Below are 21,782 nucleotides of genomic sequence, written 5' to 3'. Positions count from 1 at the left end.
TACAGAGTTATCTTCTAGACACAAGGAAGAATTTTTTTTTTTTTTTTTTATAATGAGGCCACTGAATGACTGGCACAGGTTGTCCAAAGAAGCGGTAGATGCCCCTTCCCTGGACACATTCCATGTCAGGTTGACCTACCTGACCAACCTGACCTACCTGAAGATGGCCTTGCTCTTTGCCTGGCTGGACTAGATGACCTCAAAAGGTCATTCAAACCATTACATGATTTTTTGGGGGGCTTCAAAAAAAAAAAATTCAGGTGGCAAGAGAGATAAAGTGAACTTGCAACACCTGAAAGAAGCAACAGAAGCAATTTTGGTTCATGTCCTCCCTTTCTCTTCTGTGGAAACACAGAAAAAGAATTTAATAGATAAATTTTTTGCAGCTTTGTTTAAAAGACAATGAATTAATTCTGATGGCCTTAGCTGCATTTTCAGAAAAACCTTTCGCTAGTATATTTGCAACAAACGAAACTTATAGGAGTGAAACATCTCATAAGCAAACTCCACTAGTTCAGACAACTTAAGAAGCTGCTGTATGACTAAATAAAGTACATTTCTCTGCTTAGCAGAGGGAAGGAATTTCCCCTCCCAACGCCCTAAAGGCTTTTGATGCATTTTTTTTCCTTTTCACAGAAGAAATGATTAATAGCTATGGCTTAAATCCAATGTACAGTTTTGGCAGCTGCTGATGGACTGCTCCATCTACTTGCTGCTCCCTCCTTGCTACGCTCAACACGTGCTGTTGAATGCATGCTGTCAAAAGGGCTAAAATTATTCACTTTTAAATGTGGCAAATATAGATAGTGACTACTTGAAGATGTTGCTTCATAACTGCACGTGTAGAAAACAAACTTTTTTCCTGTCAAATATGGCATGTCAGCTTTCAAAGTATATAAAAAGAACCATCAGGTAAAAAAATGTTGTAACTTTTTACACTGTCTACAGAGCAAACTGTAATTAAACAAATTGCAAACCCTCCTATGAGCAACAACACAGCCATGAAAAACAAGGTCTTACGACTACTGGAAGTCTATTTTTTGCCTCCATAGTTTACACAAGTAGCATTGTCTCTAAAATTACTGTTTAGCCATGATGGAAAAAGATCTGTTTTCAGATTACCAAAATAAAACTTCTCTCTCGAGTACAGTCTGGAACCAAGAATTAGGAAAAACTTTACTTAAGAGATTTATGTATTCAAGAACATCATGCCATGATTTTTGTTTCAATCCCTTGCATGCAATATAGCCTTGCAGAGAACAAGAGCATCCCAAACACAAATACAGATGCTACTCCTAACACTTCAAGATCATTTAAAGTCAAATAAATGCTCGGCTGTCTTAAGATACCAAGGAGTAAATGCATTTCATTTCCAATAGCAACCAAGGGTTGAGTCTTTGTCAGGTTTTAGAATAAGTTCCTGGACAGAAATAAGAGAGCCTATAAGCTCTACTGTAAAAGAACAAATTGGAGATAATGGGCATTTTGAAGGGTTATTTATTTTCTTCATACTTTCAAGTTTTATTTGATGTATTAATTTTTAATGTTGCTCATGTTTTGAAGCAGTGCTAGCAGTGTATCCGATGCCAGCACCAATAATTTCCTTCTGTTTTTTTTGGTTTGCCTGGTTTTAAGTAAAGAATTAAAAATTGAATTATTCCATGTAAGGACATTTCATTGAAATTGCAAGCTCTTGCTTGTTTTAATTGACATTAGCAATGTTAATTTCAACTTCAAATTGGCATAATCAGTTTTTAAGCAACAAAATATTTAAGTATTTAAATACTTGAAACCGGTATTTGCAGGTCCTATATTTTCAGTGAAAGAGGGAGAAAACATTAACTAGCTCTCAGTTTTCTCTCTACAAGCACTGTTTGATAGCCAAGCATAAATGTATAGGAAGGTTGCTTTTCTTATTAATTCACTAAAAGTATGTCTGGTCTCCCCAAAAGAAAATTTTATCCTCCTCCTCAAACTATACAATCCCCTTACAACAGCAGCACTTCTTTTTGAAAGACATACCAGACTAGTAAAATCAGAAATAATACTACAAAAGGCCCAGTCAATCCATGCTCCTGCTCATCCTCCTGAAATACAGTCATTATTCCAAGCTTTACTTTGAAGTTAGCCTGCCTAATGGTTTCATACAGCAATATTTACCACCTTAGCATTCTTCCCTCACCCTTTTTGTCCTCCAAACATGGTTTGTAGTGAGTTGCATCATGTTTTAGTAATCTATTGGAAAGCTATAGGACTCTTTCCTGCATGAATAGCAGCATGAGTGAGATGAGACATACCTACTGACACCATAGACATCCAAAAATTAGCTTAATTAGCTAACAGTCATTTAATTAGTCATTAGTTAGCTTACCAGTCACTTAATAAATTGGTGAAGTAATACATGTACAGAAAGAGAGCAAGGAGACTACAAACACTTCACTACATTTTATTAAAATGAAAGCTGTTATTATCACACCTACACTCTCTCTCCAGGCAGGTCTATAAAAGTAACAGCCTGCAAAGCAGTCAAACCTAACTGACACAAGTAGAGACATCTGCAAAAGCTGCTTTGTCAGTACAGTTACCTCTCTTCTCAGAACAAAATGAGTATTTGGTGATATGACAAGATCAGAAGAATTTTTGCTCATGTGAAAACTGATCAGAGCATAAGCTAGACTGGTGCCATTGTACTGGAGAGCATCACTGACACTCCTCTTCCTTCTGAGCATCTCAGTCCAGACATGAGAAACTCCCACAACCTACTGTAGGCAATTTATATATGACATTAGAGCCTATTAAATCAGTGCATGAACAGCTTTGCCAGTACCATTAATTTAAATCATGGAGATGCTCAAATCCAATTACATTTAAAGCATATTTCTACCTGAACAACAAATAGTGGAGAGAAGAAAAAAAGTAGAAATAAGCTAAAAAGCTGGTCATACTGAAACAGCTCTTCACACAATTTTTTGCAATAAAAGATATTCACGTACATCCTTCTGTAAATAAAAATTAATAAGCTTACTTAAAACTTATCTCAGTTGTATTTATGCAAAAACATGGGATGAATCTCTATAAATTGAAGTCTATTTCTCTCTCCTTACATAACCTCCCTCTGAAAGTTAGTTTCTTCTGCCACTATAGTAAATGAAACAATATGTCTTTCTAAAGAGCCACAGATCAAGTGCCAAGTGCTGGAGGCAACAGTTAACAGGCAGAAAAAGAAGCTACCTGGAAACATGCACCACGTACTCTGACCTCCTATCCTCTTCCACTTCATTCCTTTTCCTGTACTTCTCATCTGGGGCTTAGCCTTTAAAAACCACCAACCTCTTAAAAAGACATTGTTCTGGTAAAGTGGTTAATATTAATCTACTACGTGTGAAAATGTCACACACAGTAGTACCTACTCTGTTGGCTGTTAGGCGGCTTCTGGCGAACATCACGACACTTCATTATTTAACAACTTCCTCACCATCCAGAAACTGTCTGGACTAGTGGACTGAAGGTTATTAACATTTTAAAATGCCTGCAGCTAATATTTCCAAGTTGTCCAAGACAGTAACTATTGCCCACATTATTGTTAAATATTAGCATTTGGTCATATGATATAATCCAACATATATTTTCAAGCTGGACTTTATATTTATTTTGCATACAAACACTTTCCCCCCCTAAATAAGCCACACTAAATTCCTCTTAAGAGAAACAGGAAAAATATTGATACCAAATTACCCTTGTTGGGTTTGGATAATGGAGAATATTCCTTTAGGAAGAAAAGGTCATATTAACATGGAAAAACACTAATTGTATACAGAATGCATTCTACAGAGTTACAGGATTCTGTTCATTCTGAAGGGGGGGAAAGAATTCCTGATGGTCATTTCAATAAAAGACTTCCACAGACAGCAGCACAGTGATGCTCAGGTTGATGCACAGCACCTCATCCAGGCAACAGAAAAACATCCATTAGCAACAACCACATCTGCATGCACACCTTGACTCAATCAGCATAACTATGATAAAACACTTCCCCTCTCTCTAGCTAGAAAAAAGGGTCAGAGTTATCTGAAACTGTAGCAGGTTCCCTAATAAAAGTCTGCTCAAGTTTCCCTGATTGTAAAGATAGTTTCACTAATAATCAATTTTTGTCACTATCAAGACTGATTGGTGAAAATTTTTATCTCATTCTCCCAATTTTGTTTAGTTTTACAGACTAACCATGGAGAACTAAGAACCAACATAAACATAGGCGGTAACTGAATTAGCTACCCAAGACTGTGATCCTTACACCTTCACCTACCAAGTCAAACTGCAGGACCTGGAAGATACACATAATAATTTTCTACTGGGTGTGTTTCTCCTCAAAATAAGTGTACGTGGGTGGAAGATAGACAGGACTAGATAAAGCTCTTGTGGTATTTTAAAATTAATTTTTAAATGATTCAGCTAATTTAAAGGGCCATAAGGTCCCTCCAAACAGCAGCCTACCACCAAAAAGCCTTAAGATCTAACTTCTGAAACAGGCAACATCTTTCAGCTGTCCACAGGGTAGCAATTACAGACTAGTCATAGTGCAGAAACACCAAAATATTTTTTTTTCTCTACACTGCTATCATTGGAAGCATTGTAACTTCCAGAGATGCTCAAGGGAGCTGGACACCAAAAAAATCCATGCCAGAGTTCATTTATAAGCCAAATTATCTGGAAAAGAGAGCACTCAAGTCGTTAGCTTGATGTCCGAGCTGTAATGGTAGTAGACAGCAAAGCAGCCTGGCATAAAAATACTTGTTTACACATGAGAAAATATACCTTTACCTTCCACTGAAAGTTTACACTAACTATCAAAGCATTTCTTAGTATCCAAATCCACAATTTTTCCCACCTCTACTTTGTCAAACAAGCAGCAGCTCACAGAAAATCCAAGAGATGAAGCTTTACTTCTCAAAACTATTTGGAAATCCAACTAAATACCTCCAGGGTTCCACTAAAAATTAATAACGCTTGATTCTGGATGCCACCTGTACTTTTAAAGCTGGAATATGGCATATGAATAATTTACATGCCAGCTGATTTTCCAGATTACATCTTTAACAGACATGGGGAAAGACTGACAAACTGCTACCCACAATTCCAAATATGAAATAATGATTTGGAAAGCACATCCTCATTCTTACAGTCATTTAAGGTATTTTACAGTCCTCCTACGCTAAGTGGAGAAGTTTTGTTTCCTTTCTTAAAGACATACTCTATTTGTTCAAACTGAGCATGATTATGAAATGTTAGATCCATTTGAATAGTTACTATAACTCATACTAACTGAAGACAGCATCATGAGGACAGAATAACAAAAAGCCCTCCACAACTGAACATATAGAGCATATTCCTGCTGTTTCAAACATTCCCTGCTGCCAAGCAGTACCATTTCAGTGTAGCTGTGTTAGTTCCAGTTGCCCTAACACATTTATTCATAACGCAAAATAAAACAAAACCAAAGAAACCACATACACCCCACAGGACAGAAAGGTCATTTTCTTTATTTTATCCAAGTGCAAACAGATGTTTGAATAGAATATTTTTTTAACATAAACACAATCAGAAACCATTTCTAAAGTATGTCATTTTAGAATTGTGTTGTTACCAGGAACTTTATTTTTTAATAAAAAGCAAATGTAAACTACAAACTATTGATTAAATAGCAATCCCATAAGGAACAAGCTAAAAAAAAATAAGAAGGGGCTCTGTTTTTTTTTTTAATTTCAGCATACTAAGAGATGTCAGGGCAACTGCTAAACCACCCTTCAGTTTTTGACACTACATGGGATTTATAAATCCCATATAGCTTTTAGGCTGAAGGAAGAATCTGTCCATAAGCAGCAAATACGCTTTAGTGCTTATGACAGGCTGAATTCCTTTTACCCCTTAAAGCATTTTTCTTGCATTGTTCATTACCAAAGTGAATAATGTTGCAATTTTAGAAACTGAGTCCTAGCAGCACAAACCAATCAGAAATAAAGTTACACACAAAGAAAGCCTAAAACTATGAAGAGAATAAGAAGAGCAGAGAGAATAAAACAGTAGAATGAGAAGAGTAACCGAGGGGGGGGGGAAATTTAATTATAGTTGATAATAACTGGGAGATTCTCAGCTGGAGAAAGGAAAAAAGCCTTCTGTCCATCAAAGAAACAGAATTGGGTGATGGTGGTATAAAATGCAAGCTGAAACACACAAAAGATGACTCGCTGTGTGAGGGATGCTGTATTAACTAGTGCAACATTTTTACTGTATCTGGCTTCTTATCAGGTCACTATCTCACACCTACCTGGAAAATTCTCACTATTTTTTTTATCTGTCTTAGATCAAAAGACAATTTTCTGGTTAGCAGGTGGTCTCACACATCACCAATTTACACACAGAGATCCCTTTTGTGGTTTTTCTTCTTTTCCCTTTTTTGTTTGTTTTTTGGTTGGTTAGTTTCAAGTTTTTTAATTACAGGAAAAACACTTAGCAAGATCTTCACAGAAGACCTTCTCCTGAGAAGATTAATTAAAATGGTAAATTAGTCCCCCAGGAATAATTTCCTTTTAATATTGTCAAAGTAAAGAATTTATACATGAATTAAGTTGGAATCTATTTGAAAAGCTACTGCGTGTGTTTGTCCCTGAACAGCAGGCTCCTAACTAAAATTTTCTAAATGACTCATGATTGCAGCATCTCCAAGTTTTGTAAGTGCACTCTGAGCAGGTTATCCTTCCAGAGAAGCTGCAATGCAGGCATTGCAGGGCCATGCTATCCTTAGAGCTGGAATTTGCTGAAATGACTCAACGCCAAGGAACTGCTCCTGAACACCATGGTGCTGCCTGCAGACCACCACATCTGATGGTCTGTCACAGGAGGTGGTCATAGATCATCTACAGACACTACTTTGTCATTTTTCACTCCTTACAGACACTGTTTTGTCATTTTCTTCTGGGAAAAAAAAAAACATACAAACCCACACATCCATCTTGAAAGACAAATGTCCCTTCTGATATTTTAGACAGCAGATACTAAACTAAGATACCAAGAAGCAGATGCAAAAAGGATCATCTTCTGCACACAACACGTAGCCTCTTGCCCTACTTTAAAGCTGCAAAATCCACTCATTAAATGGAATACAAAATCACTCATTTTAACATGCAACTAAGTTCCAGTGGTTTCAAGGCCAACTTTCAGCAGACAGCAAAACACCTGAAAAGATGCTTGCCATCCTTCAACAATTTACAGCTGGAAGACAAGACAGAGTTAGGCAGATGTAAAAGGGGTTTTTTGTCATAACTGTAGGTCCCTGTTATTTTAAACAGTAAGCATTAGGAATACAAGAAAAACATGAAAGTATCACCATTATGGTGATTACTTGAAAGCAAAAAAAAGTTGTAAAAACAAAAAGTTACTCTCTGTCTGCAGAGTCTACAGGATATTTTGGACCAAAAAAAAGGAAGGTCTACTAGTTCACAAAACCTCTGATTACTGGAAGTCATATGACTTCCAGTCACTTGGGGTTTTATCCCTTCTGTTAGTTAAATACAGAATTAAAAACTGATATCCCAGTTATCAGGGCACCAAAAAGGTTAAAAACAGGATCAATACAGAAAAATTTTTTGTTTGTGATTGTTTCCTAAGAAATGCCACACTAATTTTTTTGAATAAATTTAGAACATTCTGTTCAGTACTTTGAATTTTAACAGCTATGAAAACTTTCAGACATACAGAGCTGGCTTCATAAGCTTCTTTTAACTGGCACTGCACACTGAGGATGAGACAGTTTAACAGTGACAAACTCACCATTGGTTTTCCTGAAACCTGCTCAAGACAATGCATTGCAAAGGCTCCTAAAGCAAATGCAAAGTACTAAACACTAATCAGGCCCATTATAAAAAGTTATACAAAAGCCAGATATACAAATATGAAGTTCAACAAAATGTTCAACTGCTGCTGACAGTGTAAATCTAAATATAGTTTACTGCATATGGAAGTACAAAACAATATAAAAGAAAGTCAGATGACAAACTAGTCCTTATAGACTATATAACATACTGTCAAACCCATATTCCAAAAAGGAGTTACTTGCCATCAGATGTTTCAATAAGTAACATAGGTTTAAATAAATTTTAAAAGGGGAACATCACAAGAAGACTTGGGTGCATGACCCTTATTTAGTTAAAGACTTTAATCATGTCTTCAAATATAACTTCATTTTAAATTTCTTATTTATTCCTCAAATGTACTTTGCAGTGCATGCTTGCTAAGTGGTCATACCACAGGCATACAAGTTCAGTTGTACTGCTGCATAAACAATAGTGCAAACTTGAATGACTAAATAGAGCTGTTTGTAAGAAATCAATCCTGAATTTAAAACCTTGCACTGGACCTTGACTATGAGAAAAACAGTTTAGTCAAAAGCCCTCATTGCACTCCCACATCTTTGGTGCCCTCAGGATTGCTGTACTCTCTCAGAGGACTAGTTTAAGTGGTTAAGCCTTTTGTTTGTAAATTGGGGAGAACCTCTTTCATACACTAGAACTCACAAAAAAAAGTACATGTTTAATGATCATTCACTTGCTGTTCATGACCTCCAAGGTGGGAGAGAACTTTCATATTTAAGATCATCCAAGATCTTCCATGGTTGGTAGAAGCATTGAGTGGATGAGCATCTCCCCTGAGTATCCCTATGTAAAACAAAGTCATTAGGGTCATCTGAAAATCTAAGTGGGAAATGAGTCTTACCAAATAGGATACAGCCTATGTTCCTCTGCCTCCACATAGGAGGCTCTATTGAAATGAAAATAATTGAAACTGAAGTGATTACTGTCTTTTGTGTTTTAATCAGTCACGTAAGTGTTGTGGACACCAAGAGATGATTTTTAAAAGTTTCGGTTTTGGAGGTGAACCAGTATATGCCAGAGTCACAGCATGACACTGCAGAGCTGAGGATCTGTGTTTCATTGTGGAAAAATACTTTCTGTACAGTTCCTTTTGGGAAGGAGAGGGGACAGGACATGCCAGAAAACCACAACAAGTAGCATTTTTGGAGGAAGGCACTTCCTGACCTTAGCTTTCAGATAAATCCCAAACTGAAGACATCTATAAATAGAAGAAACAGGAAAAAAAATCAAGTAAGATATCAAATGTCACTTGTTTAAAGCAGAACTTTCCTTTCTCCTTAAAAGAAACTGTGACACAGTTTTCCTAAAGCAACGTACAGTGTGCAAGTAGCCTTGTCTTACCAGCCTGGAGACTGGCCCAGCTATTTCTTCATTATCTCCTGGCTCATTTTACAACCAATTTAGAAATATTTTTCACTAGTGTTCATAAGTAACATTCAGACTTTTCAACACTCTCAGGCAACTTACCACAGACTCTCAAAACCATTTTGTCACATTAAATTTAACACATTATGATATGGCTGCAAAACTTAATAAGCCCATCTTCTACTATTTTTCGTGTTCTGCAGAGTTGGCAAGTTTTAGATTATTTCTTTTAGAAACTAAGATTACCCTGGTACATAAAGTTATCTTGAGAATGGCATTTCAGCAGCTATCTAATAGCAGAGGGGACAGGCCAATATTTGGCTGACAAATTGTGATAAGCGTGCTCTAAAAATAAACAGCGACTTATGAGGCACCAAACACCACAAAGCTGTGGCCATGGGTTTTTTTTTTTTAATATAAAATGGAAACCTCATGCAGTAAACCAAAGTGCCTTGTGAAGTTACTCATGGTTAACAGAAGTAATACTTCACCTAAAAGCTATTTATGAAGGCCAGGGTAACCATTAGAGCACCTGTTTCAGACAGACCTCCTTTGTTCAAAAGAAATGTAAGGTAACCCGCCTTCTGGAACGTGGGCCAATGTCAACAGCAAATCCAACTGGATTTATGTAGGTTGTGTCACTATAAACCACGTCACTTTCGTCATGGCTAAATGTTCGTTTACTATCAAAGCCAAGATGGATTGTAACAAAGTGCCATTATTTTCTCTTCACTTTTAAATTTGCATAAAATATTCATTCACATAAGAACATTAGACCTTAAACAGCAATGTTTGCTTATCAAACCTGGTAAAGGTAGAAACCTGACATATGACAATTCCAATGATGACAGACTTGAAGTATTTGTAGATTTTGCTTCAGAAGTGAAAATAACCTGTACAAGGTACACTGGATTGCAATTTATAAAGGAGAGTTCCTTTCCCACTCAGAAATAAATAAATGTGCAATAAATTATTAGCCAAATCACCCTGTTCTAAGTGCTCACCTCGTAAGAAAAATACCTAAAGTAATGACTAAGGCACAAAATTCAAAAAGCACTGCAATAGGGGTTTAGAAAGGGAGAAACTACGGGAAATCAAATTAATGAGACAGAGGCTAAACCATAGCACAAGGCTAGATACAAAGAATAACTACACGAAGGGAGAAGGACTCATAATTTGCCTGGGCATTCAGAAACATACTTCGAAATGAAGAATCCTATCCCAAAACTCAATTTTCTTTGTTTTGGGTTCTTAGAACCATTTTCAAAGCTAACAGCATTTCTACCCCTTTGTGCCATGCATTGCATCAATCACGTTTTCCAGCAATATCCTGTAGTCCAGAAGTTTTTCAACTACTAAAGTGATATTCCCCTAAAAGTCATCTTAAATTAAGAGTTGAACAAGACTGTTAAAGAGGGTTTAGGACTAGTGGAGACCAGCTATCTATCAATACTCAGTCTGGTAAAATACAAGCTAATAGCACTAAAATAAATGGCTGTCTAAAATGCAGCAGATATGGAATATCCTCCTCTCTTCCACCTTGGCAAACATCTAGAACAGAGCTAAAACAACTCTCACCCTTCCCTTGGCACTGTTACCTCAAGCCATTTTTAACAGCTGAGCTGGAATTGTGCTGCCATCTGATAGTTGTTCAGTGGCCTACGACCAAGGAGTTGGCATCTTCCAACTAAGTCATCTTGAATTAAAACAAGGCATTGGCGCTAATTAGCAGCTTTCAGCAGTAAGGCAGAAGCCGTGGCAAGGACGGAAACTCAATTACCCTCGTTCCAGCAAGTGCCTGCTCCTGGTCAGCATGTAGCTGGCGGAGCCCCTTGTGTTTCCCTATCTATGGCACACGTGAAACACTTCAGTCTTCAGATCAGAGCACTGCGGGCCATTCACACAGAGGTATGACCTTTTATGCTTTGCACAAATTTGTAACAAATCTATTGAAGACCCCCAACAAATCTGATACACTATGCAGCCACGTGTACCACAGGATCAATGGAGAACACAAAATGCAACTGAGACTGAGACCCTCACAACTACTTTCCTGTAACTCAGAGTGAAAACGGCCTCACTGGGAGAGTTTACCATCTGGTCACCAGCTCCTCAGCAGTGAATACATTCAAGCTACTTAGTTACTGCACTAATCGATTTTAGAGGGAGACACCACCTGAACATCCTTAACCAGTGCCAAATCTTATTTTCTTGTTTCATACTCAGCTAGAGTATCATCTATGAACTACACTCCCATTTATTGTCTTTCTTAAGATTGTACAATTTCAATGGATGGGCCACTTACTGCCTTCACTGGTGAAACTGCTGGTTATTAGCCACCCTCAACAGGAAATCAACAAATGTGTCATGATCAACTACATCACTTCAGCTTTCAGCATCTTGTTATGAATTTAGCAACTGGGATAAACGCCCAACCACATTGCACACCTTTGCACACATTCTGCTTCAGCAGCATCCAGCACCTGCTTTTTTCTTCCAGTTTTTGACTCTTTTTGGAGACTGCGGTTCCTCTAGAGTTGAAGAAGAATTCCACAGGGAGAACTCCCGCAGTGGTTTAGGAATAGTATTCCCCAATTTAGTGCTATTACAGAAACATTCCAAAGCACACAGCGCTTACTCACTCTCTCCTTCCCTTCCCCTGCAGCAGCATGGAAAGGGGAATTGGAGGCACAAAAGGTAAAGACTACGGGTTGAGATCCAGATATCAGAACTACTACATTTTAATTTTGCAGTTGATAGCTAAAGTTCAAAGTTATTTCATCATAAAGCACCATTGTACATGAACAGAATAAAATGCCATAACTTTGAAATACCGACATATCTATTTAAACCAAAGTCCAACTTTTTTTGGTACTATAGCTATGGCACCTTCAAAAACTGCCTGAGCTACTGCACTGAAGTAGAAGTCAGCTGGGATGCTGTGTTCTGGCAGCGCCTGCCTGTCCTACAGCACTGGTGAGGGAATTCACTTTGAACACCCACAGCACCACTGGCAAGGGACAAAAGAAGTCTGTAATACTGCACAGACAAGCCTCTCTCTCTCTGTTCAAAATGTATCTAAATATTTACTACCATGTATGCTGTGTATTCTGAATGTCTTCTGACAAATAGCAAAACTCCGCAGAACCATTCAAACGAGTGCTGGCTACTCACATAATGCAATGTGCAACTGAATTCTGCAAGGTCATTTATTTTGAGGAAATGTTCTGGGCGGGCGAGGGAATGGTTTCCTGACAAAATTAAGCACTTACCTCAAAAGTCAAAACAAAAACAACAGAGGGTACATATTTTAGGTATGTCCCAACAGACTTCACATACCAGATGGAAAAATGTGTACATCTTTTAACTTGCATGCCAATAAAATTAAATGTCTCTTCTTTGTTTTGCCCCCAGGAAGAGAGTGCACCAGCATCCAATATTCAACAACTATACAGCAAACCAGTGTAAATACAGACAAGATTCAGTATAACAGTACAAAAAAACCCCAAACCCCAGGCCTTAGCATCTCCTCACCCAATTCAGTGAATGCAAAGGTGCCCCTTTTAACACGCCCCTTAAGTTAAAAAAAAAAAATTCTTATTTTAGGAAATTCATCACAAATAAATAATGTCATAACACTACATCCAGTTTATTTTTTTTATACTTCTAGACAGTGTTTGAAAATGGAGCACCATATACTCTCTGGGAGAGGTTAAGGTATTTCAGAGGTTCCTACACACAAACATAAGCATTTCTTTTCAATCTCTTGTATCATAGGTCTTCACACCTTCAGCTGCACCAACACAAATATTTGAAACCACAATCTAAACCAGACTGAGTCACTTAAATTTTAGAAAGCAAAAACCTTACTACATAATCTCCCAAAAGTGAGATCCTTTTCTTCTGTTCAACTAACAAGATTTTATCACTTATCCCATGTTTTTTGTAGCCTCACAAACAGTTGGACGGGCAGGAATGAAGCAGCAGAGAACATCAGCATGGAAAAAAAAGTGAGTGAGCAGCTTTGGTGGGTGCCTGGCATCCAGCCAGCATCAACCCACTACAACTAGCTCTGCTGCTAAAGAAATACCATGTACCACAAAAGATTCAGCCTTTGGTTTCAGCAAGTCAAACCTCAAGCCGATATTGGTGGTACAGCCTTGTTTTCCCATGGACTACTTACAAACCACACTTGTGTAACATTCTTTCTCACCCCTCTAAGTTTTGAGTTATTTTTTGTGTAACAGGGCAAAAAGTGTGAATGATTAATTTCAGATGGAAAAGGCTATATCAATATTTTTTTCCCAACTACAGTAAAAGCAAAATAAAGATGGGAGACCAGTATCACTAACAATAAAGAACTGCAAATATAAACTAAAAAACAAAACAAAACAACAAACTACTAAGCAAACAACCCACGGATAACAGGAACCACCTTCCCTTTTAGAAACCCAAAATGACTACATAATAAATATTTGTATTATGATTTTTATTAAGCAAAGTTTATTTTAACTTTAAGACATAGAAAAAGCAAGCAAACAGAAACAAACAGCCCAGTAAAGACAGTCAACAACAGGCATGCTCCACAAATGTGTCTTCCATGAAACTTAATACCCATTCCCAGGTAATTTACACTGAAACTAGATGCTGTTTCGTTGTGTTCATGTTCATCAGAATACACACAAATAAGAGAAAAACAGGAAAATAATGCTGTCCACAGAAATACTGATATCAGGATATTCCTTTAATTTTTATCAGTGCTGAAAAGCAAACTCATGCCCTTCCCCCCCCCCCAAAAAAAAAAAAGCATTTAAATATTTTAATTTTTTCTTATTCCTTCAGTGTTTTGCTCAGGTAATGATATACATGCTGACTTTTATTGTTGACTAGAATTCCTTAGAACTGCTCTAAATCAAATATTTAATCACTCTTACTCAGGTCAGACAAGACAGACACACACAAAGAAACACATCTACAGCTCTATGGGCGTAACAGAGATACCCAGAGAGAACAAATAGCTAATTTTAACTGCAAACAAAGCTGTAAGAAAAGCACTGCAGTAGGGCTTCTCTCTCTCCCTTTTTCTTGAAAAGTGGTCAACTTCACCAACTTCAGAAAAAGGGAAGCAGAGCACCACTTCCATTTTGAGACTTATTCAAATACACCCCTTCACGCAAAATATACCCAGCAAATTAAATCGGCAACACTGGCTGCAGCAAACAAGGCGCGCAGGCTCAGCTGCCCTTCACAAAGCATCTTTGTAGAGCTATCTTTCTGCCAGTGCTCCTTTTGAATTCCCAAACAATACCTCGCAAAAATTAGATCTCCTACTGTGGGAAAGTTCCCAAAACACAAGCCAAAATATATTTTCTCATGAGGATACCAAAAACCCTCAATGAGGAAGTCAAATTTCTTACAATGAATGTTCAGTGTACATTTAGTCATTCTTGAAACATGCTAACAGATTAAGTAGCAAGATTCTGATTTAGAGAAAAAATATTAAAAACAGATCAGTAGTTCAACAGAATGAATAGCTACTGCTAGTAGTTACTACTCAGTAATTTGCATAAGCATAGACTTTTAAAAACTTTTACGCATACAGGCTTTTTAAAACAATGGATATCAAGAAACAATAACTTATCAAAAAAGCCTTAGCTAAGGGATATTGTAATAAGTGTAAAATAAATGAATCATTTTTAGTGGTTACACTTAAATTATCTTTTTTTTTCCCTCAGGTACCAAGGGTTCTCCATGAATAAACAGATAACCCACAGGAGACTCCAACCTCCTACTAAAGGAAAACACGATCTTGAGAAAATGCTTGTATGTCCTTTACTTTTGCTGACCTTCACTATTACACCCAAGACATGAAAGAGCTATCCTTTTGGTCTCAGAAGCCCAGCAGATGGTTTTGCTCATTACTAGTTTTGGCAGAAGAGCAAGCCTATCCACGGCAAGCAGTCTTGCTTTACAATAATCCTCCTCCACCAAAGCCTCCCCTGCAGCACCACCGGCTACACCCCACACACCAGGGGTGGGTGAAGATGGGTGGGAGGGTCCTGGCCCTTTGGGGTACAGACACGTGCTCTGATGTCTGAACAGCACCTCAGGAAGCAAGTGGACAAAACAAGCTTGGACTGAGTAGAAGAGCCCTGGGCTTTGGGCCCAGCACTGCTCACTTCAGTACATTTCCTAGGCAAGAATGCCACGGAAAGGCTCCCAGTTTTTAAGTGCAGGAAAGAGACTGTCCACAAAGGCTGAAAAAAACATGCTCACAGGAAGATATTCAGCCCAAACCCAGGGCAAATACTTCTTCAGCCACTGCAGGGCAGAAATCAAAAGCAAACTCTACCAAACAGATAATTAATCAAGTAGGAAATTACACAGAGCTTATCGGCGCTACAGTTAAACCCTCACTTTCCCAGTTTCAAACCGGCTCGGATACATACAGCAAACCGAGCTGCAATTTTCTGATGCAATGAGAAAGCACACAAGTGTTTAGGATAAGGCTTCAACTCAGCTACTTCTATGCTATAGCTGAAGGCTCCCTGATCATACCGAGGTCTTTGCAAGTGTTGGCAAAACTCATATCATTAAAAGATACAAGAATTTATTAATGCACAAAGTACTAGCCCTATGACAGGGGAGAACTATTGCAAAAGAAATTTAAAAGTCAATACTCTTGCCATTCTCAAAGCTCTTGGCCATGAAGATATGAATGGCTATGGGAAAATACACACACACCCCCATCAGAAAGACTAGGAAATAAGCATACTCTTTCAAAATAAACAGGATACTAAGCAGCCCATTGCAGTACATACCATTAGTTTTGAAAATGACATGAAAATTGACACTGCAAGTTCAGAATCAAACATTCCAGGGCTGTTTCACCAGACTGAGATTAAAGAGTTCACAAGAAAATCTGAGCTATGCAAGGATTTTCAGCTTTACTTATCAGCCATAAAAGATATATTCATACAAGTATGTTTGTTGGGCATGAAATACTGCTGCGTAGTAATACTAGCTTGACAAAAAAATTTATGCTTACTTCCAAAATACATTCTCTGGTATTATTTCTGTACTAAACAAATACATTGTTTGCTTTGTCAGGTAAAAGTCCCACTTTTTCCCAATAGTTCCTTTGGTTTTTATGCTGCCAGTTAAGTGCTGAAACACAGCAGGAAAAATCCCTATGGTTAAAGGTATCTACATACATGAGTTTATAGTAACTTGTTTCATTTGTATTTACCTCCCCTACTTACAGCTCTCTCAAGAGCCACCACAAGACATCACTTAACCTACAGTTTTTCAGGATATGTTAACTATTTTGAAAAAGTTTCCAAAACCCTACAGCATCTAGAGGTTTGTTGGTTTTTTTAGTTCAGACCAACTACCCTTACAGCTGACTTTATGATGGCAATTCTACTTGAAGCCCATTGCGGAGCAAGAAAGGAGCCCAGACCAAGAACCAGCAGCAATCTTTCTTCATTAAGCTGCATTACCATAATGATGGTCCCAACTTTAACACAAAATGTAACAGGCTCATGACCCCACCTCAGAACTAGTCACTGCAGTCAGCAGAAAGCCTGACCACCACCACGGGAAGCAGAGTTAGGAATGTAATTTTGTTGGTCAAACGGGCTCCCCAGAAAGAAACAGCATGTCCAACCTTGCAAAGTAAGGCTGCTCCTGAATAACCACATAACAAAGCCCTGAGATGCATTATGGAAAGACCATTATATCAATGCAATACAGCCAAATACCAGGCATCAGCTGTCACAGTCCTTCACTTCTCAGGGCTACCAAGAACCAGCAGGAGAGTTTAGCAACAGAATCAGTTCTCAGCACTATACTGCTGTTAGCAGCCTGATTACAGGGGTTATCCTCCTCTGTAAATGTTCACCTCAAAAAGACGGCAACACAGTAGAATGCTGACAGTAAAGAAAATCTGAAAGCACAACTCAAGCTTCAACATATTTTTGTTTTTCAAAAGAAAGAAATCCCAAATAAGCTCTTTTGAAAAAGATCATTTTAGTCTTCTAATGTATTTGATATACAGACACACAATCAGCCCAAATTTAAAGACTAAATATTCTTTTGCTAGACTCACATATAAAACGCTTAGTTCCTCTGATCCCATTAAACTACACAGCCTTCTATTTATTTTTTAAGAGATCACTGTAGCAAGAAGGAAATGTTCATTTCTGGCTTATCTGAAGATTGCACACAATCATGTTATCACTGGTTACAAGTATAAAAATAACACAACTGGGGAACAAGCTGAAAGTTTATTTGGAAAAAGCATAGGTACATCCTATAATTAAACCATTTTTCCTCTCAAGTGTTCAAGAAGGGAGTATCTGCTTTACAACAGCATCCTGTTTAGATGTCTTCTGACATTAAATGACGCATTAGTATCAAACTAAGGGCTACTGTACAGTTCTCCCCTTCACCCTGAAGATCTGGTGCGATGCTGTTACATCTCTGCTCTTCATTACTGCTGTGCTGAACTGCCTTGGTGTACCACACCGGCAGTTCCCAGAAGCAAACCTTGGGCATCTAACATGTATAAGGCACACATTCAAAAAATTTCTTCCTGCAGACATCACCACATGGCATGAAAACAGTGAACAGTATGCAGAGTTTCTGAAGCAACCAGCTATTCATATACCATGCAATGCAAATGAGTTGTTCGGATAAAGAAAGCTTAGGGCTCAGTTTCTCTTGTTTGAAAACAAAAGCAGCCCTATTTTTTCAGACCAAGCTACACCAGTATAAAACTGCATGCTTTCTAAAATGGCCTATGATGCCAAAAAGAATTTTTGTAAAGACTTAAAGCTATTAACAGTCCACGTGAGAGGACGTTAGGAGAGAAAAAAACTAGATCACTATTACTCACAGCTTAAGGGCATAAAACCATTTGTAATTTATGAACATTTAAAAGTTAGATTCCCCAAAGTAGTTAAATTAACTTCCTAGTTCATGTCTTCAAAGAGAAAATGAATAGTTTAATATATCAATTAAAGAGAAGAGTTACACAACAGGCATGTTAAAGTGCAGGCCACGTATAAATCCTTTTCTTTTATTTCTCATTTTCTTTAGCCAACAGAATATTGAGTTGTGATTCACAAAAGTCAGGAAGAACACTCTGTAAAGAAGGATATACCAAAGAGATATAAAGTTATAAATTTACAAAAGCAAGTGCAGAATAAACTGTTTACCTCAAGGAAAAAAAAAAAAATCTGTTCAATCCAAAATTACCAAGAGATTTTTGCACTACAAATGTTCGTGCCAAGTTAAGTTTGCTTTCCCCAACAATGTTTATCAGACCCACTTCTCAAAGCTGTATATACTGGCTATCATTCTGTCACTCCTGTCCTCTGAGCCTGCAGTGAAGGCATGGTGCCAAATTTGCACCCTGACAGTCCAGGGTGAATAGTAATGTCAAATAGATATTTACCATATCATAATTTGGGAGAAACTGAGCCCCAAAGAGTTTGCTAACATAAGTAAGAAGCAAATATGCTACTAACATACTTCTCTTGCTATTTCCTGCACTGACATGAATATGATAAATATATTTTCTCTTTCCAACCCTCTCTCAACTTTAAAAAAGCCTCATGACTTCCCAAAAGCCAAAATTAAGTAGCTATCTTTTAGAGATAGCATAGCAAGGACAGGAAAATACAAGTAAAGAGACAATAAGTTACTTTAAGAAAAGAAGGAAAAACAAGGTCTGTGTACCTTTCTATATAGCTTTTTCCCTTCTACGTAATGATGAAAGATGATGTTCATAAGCATATTTCTTTCAAATTCCAAAACTGTTGTAAAATAAAATCAAACTTCCTGAAAAGAGAATCAACAGTAGAAAACTAACACACACAATTCAATATGAGCCATTTACAAAAACACCAACCAAGTTTTCTGCTGCAAGCCCAATCTCTCCAGCAGCAACAGGAGGGCACCACCAGTTTCAAGTATTTCCAGTGCTAACAACGCATTAGATTTCCCACATACTTGGTCTTTTTGTGGATTATTTTGGGTCAGTGTCAGTTTCATGGATTTAAAGGTGGGTTTCTTTTCCTGTGGTGATTGCCACAGCAGGCTGCCAATGTGCTGATTCGGGAAGTTTTACAGCACTAACGCAGCCCTGGTGTTCCCAATTTAGCTCTCTGCTCCGTGCCCTTCACTGGGCTTTATCCCTGCATTCGGGCTGGATTCTTCACTGCGTCATTTCTTACTTTCTGCCTTTGTGTGTTTCCTTATTATCCCTTCTAGACAGCAAGGCCAACTGGCAAGGACACGAGAAAGTTTAACAGTTCACATGGCACAGTTCATACCACAGGGGAAGCATCATCCCCAAGCCCAGCCTGGTGGCCCCACAGCCTGACCTAGTGGTTTCTGAGCATCTGCCTGCATCTCTCCTCCTGAGCACCCCACCATGCTTCCATAACCATGTCCTGAGGCTGGACACTGCTGGTAGGCTCCCCCCAGCTGGAATCTACGCCTCTACCAATTCAAGTGACCTCGCTGCCCGTTTGCAGAGAGTGTCTTCTCCAGGAGAGAGCACTCAGCCTCCTTCAGCTTTCACAACACACTGAAGGGCTGGGTCCAGCACTGAAGGCAAACAGACATTTGGAAAAGGTCAAACAAGGACAGAGAAACAAGTTTAGCACCACAAAAACATGTTCCAGAAGCAGCTTCCTTTTTTTTTTAATAAAAGAAGAAAAAAATAGAATTGCCAAAAAGGCATGCTACATACGATGTCTATGCAGTTAGTATGTTTTTCCATGAGAAGTTTTATTTTCTCACACATATTCCATGAGTACGGGGATAAAAATAACATTACCACAATGACGTATCTATAGTAGGAGGAATGACTTATGGGTGCTGAGCAAAAGTCAAGGTTTCCTCTCTGCCCCAATTTGAAATCATCACCAGCCAGTCAGACGCCTGCCAAAACAATCAGTAACAGCATCTCTTCCCCAAAACCCGAATACAGGGACTGCTCAGAGAGCAGGACAAGCCTTTAGAAAATAGGACAGATGGCATTACAACTCCAAGCAAAGTAACTCCTTGTATCATTAGCTATTGAACGGCGGCTTGATGTGGGGATCAGTGTAAAGCTTATTAGTCTTTAGACAGTTGGCAGCAACAGCCACTGCAGCAACCGTTCGGGAGCAGAAGGAACTCATTCAGTTTAGTTGTTTTTCAGGTCATGTTAAGTCAAAATGTTTCTGTACGCACTCCAGTCCCCAGCTTAACCTTTCTCAGCCTCTCTAACCGCAACTACGCTTACAAACAGCTTCACACAGCCTCACACAGCCCTCTGATAAAGGGGGCTCCAGGAGCACGGCGCAGGTATCTAAAAAATTCCTGCCTGGTGCCATTGTGTAAGGATTTCACCCTACTTTGGAGAGCAAGGACTTGCCAAGAATACCACTGACCTCAGCCCCTACATTATGAAACAGTACTGCCAGCTCCAGCCAGCTATGTAAAAGTAGGGATTGAATTCAAATCCTGAGCCACCCGTACTCCGGGGCAATAACAAAACACACACACTTACACGCAGAAGGAAAAAAAAAAAAAAAAAAAAAAAAAAAAGGCAAGAAAAAGAAAAGAAAGGAAAAAAGAAAAAACACACCACCGAAAAATTATACTCTAAGTTCATTTTCTTTTCACCGGAAGCAACCTTCAAAACAAACCCAGCTGGCGTTTCTCCCTCGCCTTCCCCCAAAATTAGGGAGTAGGAGGAAAGTTGTCGCGTTAATGCGCGCCTTCCCTTCCCGGGAGCTGCCGACAGAGAATTCAGCGCTGGGGAGTTCGGCGGGGGCTGGGAGCGGGGTCAGCCCTGGCCGCGCTGCCCCGGAGCGGGGCCGTGGGGCTCCGAGCTGCCCCGGCCGGGGCTGCGCGGGGCGGGCGGGGGCAGCGGGGCGGCCCCTCCGCCTGCGGGAGCCGCGGGGTCCGCGGGCAAGGGGCGCTTACCTGGGGGCTCCGCTCCGCCGGGTTCTTCATCACCGCCTGGCGGAAGCTGTTATCCACGTAGGACGCCATCGCGCCCCCGCTGCCTCCCGCCGCCGCCCGGGAGGCGCTGGGGCAGGGCGGCCGCGGCCTGGCGCTGCGCGGCCGGAGCGCTGGCGAGGAGCGGGGAGGCGGCGGCGCGCGGGCACCGCGGGCTCAGCAGCGCCGCCGCCCGGAGCTGCAGGCGGCGGCCGAGCCCCGCCGGTGGCAGCGGCGGCGACAAGGGCTCGGCGCTCCCTCTCGAGCCGGCTCTACGCCTCCCGCCGGCCCGCTCCGCCGCATCCCCTCGGGCACCGTCGTCGTCGCCTCCTCCCTCCTCTTCCTCCTCCTCCCATCCGGGCTGATGGGGGGCTCCGCGCCCGCCTCGGCGACGGGGAAGTTGCCGGCTCGGGGAGGCGGAGCGGCGGGGGGCGGGCCGAGGCGGGACGGAGGAGGGGGGGGGGGGCGGGTCGCCGGGGGTCGCCGCCGGCA

The 21,782-nt window shown here is 39.7% G+C and overlaps 1 protein-coding gene across 1 annotated transcript in view; it reads right to left on the bottom strand.

Annotated features, from left to right (window-relative positions):
- The window catches only part of RAPGEF2 (Rap guanine nucleotide exchange factor 2), a 185,350-nt gene extending 163,974 nt beyond the window's left edge, over positions 1 to 21,376 (bottom strand). Inside the window, exon 1 of the mRNA XM_053940955.1 lies at positions 21,276 to 21,376. Within this exon, the coding sequence (XP_053796930.1) occupies positions 21,276 to 21,344 (69 nt within the window). The 5' untranslated portion in view covers positions 21,345 to 21,376. The remainder of the gene's footprint in view (positions 1 to 21,275) is intronic.
- Positions 21,377 to 21,782: the final 406 nt, after the last annotated feature.

The sequence above is a fragment of the Vidua chalybeata genome, chromosome 4, assembly GCF_026979565.1.
Source record: "Vidua chalybeata isolate OUT-0048 chromosome 4, bVidCha1 merged haplotype, whole genome shotgun sequence".
In the NCBI taxonomy this organism is placed as follows: Eukaryota; Metazoa; Chordata; class Aves; order Passeriformes; family Viduidae; genus Vidua; species Vidua chalybeata.
This window is presented reverse-complemented; position numbering and strand designations above follow the sequence as displayed.